This window comes from Ostrea edulis, chromosome 3, assembly GCF_947568905.1.
Source record: "Ostrea edulis chromosome 3, xbOstEdul1.1, whole genome shotgun sequence".
Taxonomy (NCBI): domain Eukaryota; kingdom Metazoa; phylum Mollusca; class Bivalvia; order Ostreida; family Ostreidae; genus Ostrea; species Ostrea edulis.
The window spans coordinates 13,397,604-13,409,205 of record NC_079166.1 but is presented as its reverse complement, the minus strand read 5'-3'; the positions used below and the strand labels follow the sequence as shown (position 1 = coordinate 13,409,205).

Below are 11,602 nucleotides of genomic sequence, written 5' to 3'. Positions count from 1 at the left end.
TTCATCCCATGGGTACTCCATATATATGATATGGTGACGGTAGGTGGAAAGGAGAATGTTTTAGAGCCCGGAAACCATTGCGTCTACAGACGGACGGACAGACAGACAGACGGACAACCCGATTCCAGTATACCCCCCCACAATTTGTTGCGGGGGGTATAAAAACTACAGTACTACTAGTACTTACCAGTCAGAGAGTACTTCCTCTGTATATATCTGATATAGTAAAATAAACTACAGTACTACTAGTACTTACCAGTCAGATAGTACCTCCTCTGTATATATCTGATATAGTACAATAAACTACAGTACTACTAGTACCTACCAGTCAGAGAGTACCTCCTCTCTATATATCTGATATAATACAATAAACTACAGTACTACTAGTACTTACCAGTCAGAGAGTACCTTCTCTGTAGATATCTATATACAGACACTGTGTTGTTCCACCGTGATCCGACCCAGAGAAGGTGAGTTTTATCATCATAGTTCAAGCTGCGTGGTTTGTTTATCCCGTGTTGTTGTGTCAGTAACAGAGACAGGAAGTGACCGTCCTTGTCAATCATCTGTACTGTGTGGGTGTTAGAATCACACACCAGGATGTGTGACAGCGCGTCTGTACAGATTCCACATGGTAATAGTGATGATCCTGATGGAGGTCCTGTGTAGGAGAATCGATGTCTCCCCCTGCGCTCTGTCACCACTACACGTAACCTGTCAGACACAATAACATCACCGTTCTTGTTCTCTGTGATATAATAAGGCTCACTATACAGTCTGTGACCTGTGTTGTCGTGTTCTATGGTCAGGATGTGTTGACCACTACTGTTGTACCGGGTTACCTTGCCTGTGTTATATTTCCATGTCTTTGTATCAGTGTTATACATCCCGACCATCAGATCTCCAGTGGACGGGGAGCAGAACACACACCTTGGTATCCATAATGATGGTCTCTCTAACAGTGTGGTGACTGTTTGATTGTCTATAGACAGTTTGTTGATGTTATATTTCCTGTCTATATAAATCAGTTCACCAGAACTGTTCACTGTGTGTTGTCCTCCATACCATGGTGTTCTACCTGTCACATGGTGTATAGTGTCTCCTGTTGTGTCTGTCAAGATCAGATTGTTATAACCAGAGACCCAGACCCGGTCTGACATCACACGAGATATGTGATACACACCACTAACACCTGTCACACAGACAGACGTGTTTAATACAGGTGTGGACGTCAGTTTCACACACTCGTCTATTCCTACTTGTCGTTTTCCTGTTGTCATTTGGATTTCTGGGATTCCCCTCAATAACTGACTGACATCTTCCATGTTGAATCCCTCAGTCAGGGACAGCAGCAGGTGTGGAAGATTGGGGGTGTCCTTTATCTGGGGGACACGACTGGTCTTTATAAACAAGAGGAATTGTACCGCTCTGTTTTCTGATTGTTCATATCTGTGTACAAAGTTTTGCATGTTAACAAGGTATCTGTCCATCTTTCTCTTTTGTTGTAGCAGTCTGTTTCTGATTTTAGAGTTATATACCACAGTGTCAATCAGATCCTTCAGTCTCTGGGCTTTTGTTGACATCAGCTGTGATTGACGGTGACAGATTTGTGGGGGACAAGTTTTGATATCAGTTTGGATTCCTGCCAGGAGAACACGACAGTTATAAAGAGTCTCACTTCTGATGTTGTCAATGATTTCTCTGTGTTGTTGTCGCTTTGTTTGATAGACTGTTCTAAGATCCACCAGCGCATGTGTTCTATGGTCTGTACAGTGCTTACACACGGAATAGTTACACTGATAACAGAACATTCTGTATTTTCTGTTTGGATGTCTGACACAGGTCTCTTGTAAAGGGACACATTTAAACTTTTCACGGTAAATCACAACATCATGGTATATGGTATCTAGATCAATGACATGTTTCTCTTTACACTGTAAACACAGATCACGTTTACATGTGTTACAGTAAAACTCAGTGTCCCCCTGACATTGAGAACATTGTCGTACTTTTAGCTGAGTGCTGAGTCCAAGTGTGTCCATGATGTGGAGGGTCTGGGTCTTTAGGAACACAATCTACAATAATTAAATACACATTAAATATCAAAATATTCAAAATATACTTTAAATAAAATACATTCATTTAATCTACATAATTCACAGACTTGATTTCAATTGACCTGTTTTTGACGAGTACATTACTTGAATGCTAAGGCCAAAAATATTAATTGTTGTGTTTCCACTAATATTTAAGTCAAAATTAGGGTAGGTTGGTAGGAAATTAATTATTTTTAAAAAAAACTTAATTCCAAGACAAGAAGACGTTCTGAATTCTGATCACAATTTCCATTCAATTTACAGATCTATTAACATACTGAAAACAAGAGGTAATTTTTCATTATAGATACAGCTGTTGAATATGCTTTGATATAAGTAAATCATATACTAAGTAATTACCAGGGCCATCTTCATTTCCTTCTCAATCATTTCTTGAACAATATGTCAAAACATTTCTAGGGTAGGGGTATAATTTAGATTTGGTTGTATGAGTGGAAACAAAACAATGATTACTTTAGGTCTAATCAAACACATGTACTTCCATGTCCATTGTCCACACCGCTCATCTGAGTCACCTTGCTGATACAGAGATGTGACTGATCAGCTTAGAACACTGATAGTGGGACAACAATGATCCAAGACCTGTCCCTAGACAACTGTATACACTAAATGTCTTAAGATGATTGTATAATCTGTAAAATGATTTCATTTGTTATAAGTACTTTGTTGTTAATATAGATATCTGATCTACAGTCTGACCTAATAATTCATATGTCTGAAGTAGTAGGACTCTTGTTGACCTTTGACCCAGGGATATGATATCTATGTGTTTTTCCCATTCTGCATATCTAAGCTAAATTGTAATACTCAGCAGCAGTGTAAAACATGATGTGTTCTTAATACACAAATGTCCCTGAGAGTACTAATAATGATGTAAGCCTTTACATGTTACATTTAACATGACATGACTGCTTGGGACCGGCCACGAGTCAGAACCCTGGAGTTGTGAAATTCACAAGTTTAGTATATCCCCTTTTGCTTCCTCTAAAGAGCTAGGTACGTTAGGAAGCAAAATCAGTCCTGTCTACGAATTTGATCAAATTAAACACATAAGATGTCCACAATATGCCATTGTCAGAACACATTAAGTTTTCCCTCTGTCTCTTGTCGTTTTTTTTGTAAGCGTTAGTTAAATATAGCGTTGTTTCTAACAAAAAACCGCACATAATGTCATGACGTCGACGTTTATGAACGTTTTGGAAGGCAAAAAAGAACAACTTCGAATTATCCAACCCTAAACGGAATAGAAAGAAATCTACAAAATAAAAGATAAGTGTGTTTAGTTTTCACCGTGGAATTAAGAACTAGGCTAGACCATGTTTTTGTAACCTATCATTACCAATTATTGCTGAAAATGTGCGAATTTTGGCACAAAGAGAATCAATGTGAGTTATTACCTATGCATATAGTCAACAGTTTTTTTTCCAATTTTTCATGAATTCTTAATAAAATATATTTTGTGCTTGGTGTACGTTGTACGGGTCTTCCATATTTGATCGATATTTACAAATTTTATCATACCCTTTTACCCATGTGAAAAGTACATTATAAGGAAAGTGAATGGAATTAAAATAATGTCTGTTTCCCTTAAATGTCGTTTGTATATTTAACAAGTTGAATTCTTTTAATAGAAAATTGAAAGAATTTGTAATTCCCCTTTGTCATACCGCGGATATTAAGGAATCACATTGGTACATGTAATTGTCCAATCAAAATGAACTTAGTGTATTTTAGTTTCACATACCTGGTATTTAAAAGAATTTTTTTTACATGCGCGATTTTCTCATTTGCTTTGCAATCTAATTAGAATTAGATCTTCCATCTGCTTTCCAGTTTTCGATGGACGCGACGTATCGAAAACCGGGGAGCGGATGGAAGTTCTAATTTTAATTAGATTGATTTCCTTTTATTCTTTTCTCTCAAATTTTGCATCCCGATTAGGAAATTCTGGGTAATTGCAGTTTACTAAGGAACTATTTAATGTTGGTAACTGATGCTACTTCTTGGAGTGCACTCAGGCTGTTTACACACAATGTGAAAAACACGCAGATTTGGTTACGTTTTGCGATAGAAAAAAAAATCATAGAAAATTCCGTGCAGGGTGTTGGGACAGGTAGCATAGAACATTTCTGACTGCCGTATTTGGCATCAATTTAGCAAACTGATTTTTGATGATTATTTTTCCTATATAGGAGGCCGAATTAATATACCATGATTTTTTCTTGATTTTTTTTATTTACCAACAATGGGTCAATTTTTAATCAACATTAGGGCTCAATTTTTAAAATATGAAATGATAAACAGTGTAATTATAAGATGTATTTGTAACGTATTTAACTCGGGATGTTCTTTTTTTTCTTCCTTTACCGCTCTTGTTTTTCTTTTTCTCTTTAGATTTGTCTATTTCTTTAATAGCTTACTATGCCCTACAAGACCCAGAATTGGATGAATGAATAAGAATATGAAAATGATATTGTTTCACTGAAGATAATCATCAAATCACAAAGCAAGCTATTTAAAGTTTTTCATGTCATAGCTTTGAAGTAAACTGTTCATTCATCTAACTTCATTTTATGATGATAGAAAGATGCTCAAATTTTCCTTTGATTATAATGAAAGCATTTGCGCAGACCTACCCTTCCTATAGACCTACTTCTATGATTTATGGTAGTCATATTTCCATATTATTTAGTAAATATCATGGATAATTCACTAGCATTACGACAATAATTTTGATTAGGAAAAAAAATCACACACTATTTATGAAATGTTGGACGTTTTATAAATATCGGTAATGATGAAAAACTTGGGTACTCAACAATAATGGGTATCGGCATATCAACAATTGAAAGAAAAAAAAAACATTAAGGGCAAGATCAAACTTTTAATGTTTGATAAAAAAAAAACCAAAAAACATTTAATTCACATAGTTTTCATCAAGACCCCCTCCCCCTTAAAACTTAATATGATGAATGTTCACCCAAATCGATTATCATGCAAGAAAACAATAGAGCTGAATAACAATATATACATTTTCTAATGTTTATTAATAAATGTAGCTTTTAAATGTCACTTTAAATGTTCATTAAAATGTAATAAATGTTATTTCTAAACATATGGGTCACTTCAGTTTTTGTTCGCTGTGCTGCAATATTATTCATGCATTATAATAAAATTGATGTTTGATGACTGAAACTTGCGGGAGTTTTTTAACACCCCCACCCCCCATTCCCCCAAAATATTTGAATTAAGATTTTTATCAGACATTGAGGTTTTTTTTATCTTGTCTCAAATATCTAAGACTAAATCATGGCATCCTAAAACGAAATTATCACTTTCGATTTCGATAAAGTTTCTCTCTGTTTATGTGTCTCTGAATTTGTCTGTCTTTCTTTCCCATCCTCATCAGGGATTTTCCACATCATTTTGGGAATGGGGCCTGGGCCTTTAAAATTGGGAATTTTAACAGCATTTTGTCCAAATTGGGAATTTTAGAAATTCACAGTTTTACAACATATTTCTTAAAATACGTCTTTTTTCAATAAAAAGATGAACATTTTCTCTTCATTCATGGAAGTTTTTCTTATCTTAACAGTCTTTTTCATTGCAATCAGGGTTAAATGACACTTAAAACTATTTTTCAATGGTGCATGGACTGACGGAACACCAGCTTTCAAATTTCCATGTGACCCTAGCTTCTAGTTCTCAGATGGGTCTTCAAAAATGTCAGGAAGAGAAAATAGACAGCATTTTCCCCATTTTACTTGCATCATGGCTAATAATATTGTGTATTTATACTTTTGAATACTAGATGAAAAATTTTTCAATAGAAAAAAAAAAATCAATGGAAATATTAAAAGTAAGGAAATTAAATAAAAGTTGAGTTAAATTTAGATTTAATCATGGAGTTTCAATACATATTGTATTGCTCTTAATTGACATAAACAGCCCAACCATATATAAATTATTTTTTAAATCATGATCTAGTTCATCATGAAACTCTCTGTGATACTATCTATGCCAATACACTTGTTCAATCAGTAAGAAAAGCACCAGGCTTGGGAAGTTATATTTTCACATCCAATAAAATCATTTTGTAAAGTAAATATATCTCTAAATGTATATTATGTTAATATTAATGATAAAAGTAAGCTAAATCTGAAGTAATGCTCCTTTATACAATGCAGCATACAATATCATCATTTCTGGTGATTAAACTCTCCAAACGAAGTGTGCTGCTTCAAAGATTAAAAAAATTATTTTCACACAAAGTACACTGAAAATACATTCTAAATATATATGATATTTACCTAATAACTTTCAGATAGGTTAAGGAAGTGGGTACAATAAGTGAAGCAACAATATAGCACGTATTAATCAAAGAGATTAATGGAGGAAATTCGGGGCATTAACAGTAAACCTGAGTATCATACATGTATATAGGAAAGTGTTGTCTGTTGATGAGTGATTCTTTTAAACATGAAGAACTGAATAAGCTTCAGATTTCGTGATCAATCATCACATATTTGTTCAAAAGCCATGTTTGTCACAGTCAAGTAGGATTTTTTCATTGTCTTATTAAAAAGTTGTCCACTACATACAAAGTGGGAGGGACGGACAGAAGATGGCTGTGTAGAGAGACAGACACAATGATTCTTACATACATCTAAACCTAACCTGAAGGGGTCAATATTCTCAACTTCATTTTGTTTGCTCTATATTCAGTTTGATAGGTAAAAAAAAACTTCCAAGTTTATAATTGTTATTTTTTTACTGCCTAAGACTTAATGACAAGAATTTTGTTGAAGAAACACTACATATTTAATATGTGAGACATAGAGACCAGCCTTAATACCCAAGTCCATGACCCAAAAATATGAATGGTAGAAGATTTACTCCTGAATATCAATTATCACGGTAGCTCAGTGGTAGAACATTCGCATCATGTCCGGAAGACCAGAGTGTGACAGGGAGGTCGTGAGTTCGAGTCCCGCTGTGTCCTGAGCGTGTGAAACCTAAGATACAAACATAGGTAATGACTGCTCTTTTGTCAAATGCTCTTGAGAAGTACATGTAAGAGTTATTCTCATTTTCAGATATGAACTTAAAATCGGAGAATACCGTGTTGTGACAGACATCGACATGTTAAAGAACCCTCACTGCCACAGTAATGAGCACTAAGGATAGGTTTAAATTTGTGGTACTTCAGTTACAGCTGGTGATGTCTCAGTATGAATGGAATTTTTTCGAAGAGACATGAAGCAAACAAACAAAACAGTATCACTATCTGACAAGTTTGATGTTTAAAACTAAAAAAAGATTTCAAATGAAATAATGCATCACAGGGGTGCAGGAGTCCTGCAATTTACAATTTCTGTCCTCATTGTCCCAAGAATGCTTCATACAATTTTTTTTAATTTTTAGCAGATGACACACGACGATAGACGGAAAACAATAGCAATAGGTCACCCAAGTGACCTTTAATAGCCAATATTATTAAGTTGTGATTAGATATTGCCATCCTCCTTAAAACACTCCATGTCATTCATATCGAGTGTCACAAATTCAGGTAAAATATACATGTAATAAAGAAATTCTTATAAATACCACTCTGCTTTTATCTTCCTTTTCTCTTTCACACAGATTCTGTCAAAGGTAATCGAAGTTGTTCATAATTCTATAATCTATATTACAATTTTTAGCATACGTACAATGTTTGTTTCAGTTGTTGTGGTGTGATGTACAATGTTAACAGTTTTTGTCCATGTGGAGTGATGTACAATGCTTGTTAGAGTTTGAGTCAATGTGGAGTGGTGTATAATGTTTGTTAGAGTTTGAGTCAATGTGGAGTGATTTAAAATATTTGTTACAGTTTTCAGTCAATAAGGAGTGATGTATAATGTTTGTTAGTGTTTGAGTCAATGTGGAGTGATGTACAATGTTTGCTAGAGTTTGAGTCAATGTGGAGTGATTTAAAATATTTGTTACAGTTTTCAGTCAATAAGGAGTGATGTATAATGTTTGTTAGAGTTTGTGTGAATGTGGAGTGATGTGTGTTTGTTAGAGTTTGAGTCAATGTGGAGTAAAATATTTTTACTTGACGAGATGGGTAGTAGCTGTTTTCGCATCAAACATTCACAATAAGATGTAAAAATCATATACCGTTTGGGATTGACCTTAAGATTGAGGTCACGGCAGGCGTTAACACGATAAGGAACCCTCAGTATGACCTTAAGCATCATGCAAAGGTCAACATTTTGTGACATTTAACCTAAAGTTGGTAAAGTTTCAGTAGGAGTAAAACAATATTGAATGCGACACAAAACAACATGTAATCTTAAATATCTCATCTTATTTTAACTATTCTCAAACTTATAGAAATAATCCTCTTAGTAAGAAGATAGGCAGTATTGAACAGATCCACCCTCCTGGCCATTAGTAACAAGAGGCCCATGGGCCACATCGCTCACCTGAGTCACCTTGGCCCATATCTGAAGACTTTCCATATATATTTGCATGTAAAACCTTGGTCCCTATTATGGCCCAAACTACCCTTTGCAAACTTGAATCTACACTATGTCAGAAAGCTTTCATGTAAATGTCAACTTCTTTGGCCCAATGGTTCTTTTAAAGCTTTTTTCTATATTTGTATGTAAAACTTTGACCCCCCCCCCCCCCACTTGTGGCCCCATCCTACCCCCCGGGGACCATGATTTGAACAAACTTGAATTGCACTATGTCAGAAAGTTTTCTTGTAAATATCAGCTTTTCTGACTCAGTGGTTATTGAGAAACAGATTTTAACTATATATTTGTATGTAAAACTTTGATCCCCCTTGTGGCCCCATCCTACCCCCGGAGCCCATGATTTGAAGAAACTTGAATCTGCACTATGTCAGAAAGTTTTCATGTAAAAATCAGCTTTTCTGGCTCAGTGGTTCTTGAGAAGAAGATTTTTCCTATATATTTGTATGTAATACTTTGATCCCCTATTGTGGCCCCATCCAACCCCCGGAGCCCATGATTTGATCAAACTTGAATCTGTATTATGTCAGGAAGCTTTCATGTAAATCTCAGCTTTTCTGGCTTAGTGGTTCTTGAGAAGAAGATTTTTAAAGTTTTTCCCTATATATTTGTGTGTAAAACTTTGATCCCCCCTTGTGGCCCCATCCTACCACCGGGGGTCATGATTTGAACAAACTTGAATCTGCACTATGTCAGGAAGCTTTCAGGTAAATTTCAGCTCTTCTGGCCCAGTGGTTCTTGAGAAGAAGATTTTTAAATGACCCCACCCTATTTTTGCATTTTTGTGATTATCTCCCCTTTGAAAGGGACATGGCCCTTCAATTGAACAAACTTGAAAGCCCTTTACCCAAGGATGCTTTTGGCCAAGTTAGGTTGAAATTGGCCCAGTGGTTCTGAAGAAGAAGTCGAAAATGTTAAAAGTTTACAGACAGACGGACAGACAGACGGACGCCGGACAAAATGTGATCAGAATAGCTCACTTGAACCTTCGGTTCAGGTGAGCTAAAAATGTGAGTAGTTAACAGAAGACAATTATGACAAACTTTGATCAGGAAAATTCAGCTGTAAGCTTCAACCTATACTGATATCATAAAAGCTCAGCTGTTAGTTAAACATGTTAAATATGTTCTGATATCATAAGAACTCAGCTGTGAGTTTAAACATGTTGAACCTGTTCTAAGATGATAATATTTTGATATCAATGTTACAACTGTTACCAGTGCCCGTTTTCTGTTCTTCTGTCTTTGTGATGCTGATATATCTAGCTGTTGTCATCTGAGGACCTGTTCCAAGATGATAATATTTTGATATCAATGTTACAACTGTTACCAGTGCCCGTTTTCTGTTCTTCTGTCTTTGTGATGCTGATATATCTAGCTGTTGTCATCTGAGGAAACAAAAAATACACAGTTCATCATATACTAGTATGTGATACAGTTACTGTATTGAAACGTATTCAGCAGAAAGAGTTACAATGCAAGATCAGTCTTTGAAAAGTCCCAGGAGTCTGATGCCCGGGGCCTGGTAAAGTTAGGAGCGGGGATGTGAAACTTGCATATCACAAGTGAAACAGAAAATTACAATTATTATTTTTTTCTGTGATATTTATACTTTTGTCTGATGCAATCAATTTATACAATCATGGTATGAAATGCAAGGTCTTGCCATAACGACCAATCATGGCACTGCTACATCTATTCCCATTCAAAACCTTGATCCCTATTGTGAACCCTCACTATCCATGAGGGTCTTGATTTGAGGGTACTGATTTGAACAAACTTGAATCTACACTACCTGGGGATCCTTGTATATTAACATGGCAGTACTACTTGAAGTCCTGATGTTCTTGAGGAGAAGCTAATCAAAGATGTGTGTTATATAAGCTGATGTAAAACTCTGATTCCCTATTATGACCCACTCTAACCTTGGAGGCCGTGATTTGAACAAACTTGAAGCTACCCTATGTCAAAAAGCTTTCATATAAGTTTCAACTTTTCTGGCCCAGTGGTTCTTGAGAGAAGATTTTCAAATGATTCCACCCAGGTTTTCCATTTTCTTGATTATCTCCATTTTAAAGGGATCATGACTCTTCCTTTGAACACCTTGATTCCCCTAAGGGCCTTCATCCAAGGATCATTTGTACCAAGTTTAATTGATATTGGCACAGCAGTTCTGAAGAAGTCGAAAATGTGAAAATTGTGCATACAGACGGACAGTGCCCAAAAAGTGATCAGAATATCTCGCTTGAGTTTTCAGCTCAGGTATACACGAGCTAAAAATGTGAAAGATTTACAGATACACAGTTGGCTGATGACAAATCAAAAACTCACTTGAGTTATCAGTTCGGGAGAGCTCAAATTGTTCTAAAATCATGATATCTTAAAGAACTAATGATACAGCTGTTTATACTACCACATGTGAATCCTTTCATCCCCCTTGATGATGCCACTACATCCAAGTATTGTCACCTGTTGAAAAAACGAGAAATGATATAGAGAATTCATTGTTACCTGTAGAAAAAACAAGAAATGATATAGAGAATTCATTGTCACCTGTAGAAAAAACAAGAAATGATATAGAGAATTCATTGTCACCTGTAGAAAAAACAAAAAATGATGTAGAGAATTCATTGTCACCTGTAGAAAAAACAAGAAATGATATAGAGAATTCATCATCACCTGTAGAAAAAACAAGAAATGATGTAGAGAATTCATTGTCACCTGTAGAAAAAACAAGAAATGTTATAGAGAATTCATTGTCACCTGTAGAAAAAACAAGAAATGATATAGAGAATTCATCATCACCTGTAGAAAAAACAAGAAATGATATAGAGAATTCATTGTCACCTGTAGAAAAAACAAAAAATGATGTAGAGAATTCATTGTCACCTGTAGAAAAAACAAGAAATGATATAGAGAATTCATTGTCACCTGTAGAAAAAACAAGAAATGATGTAGAGAA

The 11,602-nt window shown here is 35.4% G+C and overlaps 1 protein-coding gene across 3 annotated transcripts in view; it reads right to left on the bottom strand.

Moving 5' to 3' along the window:
- The window catches only part of LOC125677337 (uncharacterized), a 54,147-nt gene that overhangs the window by 6,217 nt on the left and 36,328 nt on the right, over positions 1 to 11,602 (bottom strand). Inside the window, exons 1-3 of one of the 3 annotated variants that reach the window (XM_056160101.1) lie at positions 11,054 to 11,162; positions 9,859 to 10,028; positions 395 to 2,075 (exon numbers count right to left, since the gene is read on the bottom strand). In XM_056160101.1, the coding sequence (XP_056016076.1) occupies positions 395 to 2,042 (1,648 nt within the window). In that variant the 5' untranslated portion in view covers positions 2,043 to 2,075; positions 9,859 to 10,028; positions 11,054 to 11,162. Of the gene's footprint in view, positions 1 to 394; positions 2,076 to 9,858; positions 11,163 to 11,602 lie in introns of those variants that run through there. The other 2 variants (XM_056160102.1, XM_056160100.1) reach the window with 2 other exon arrangements.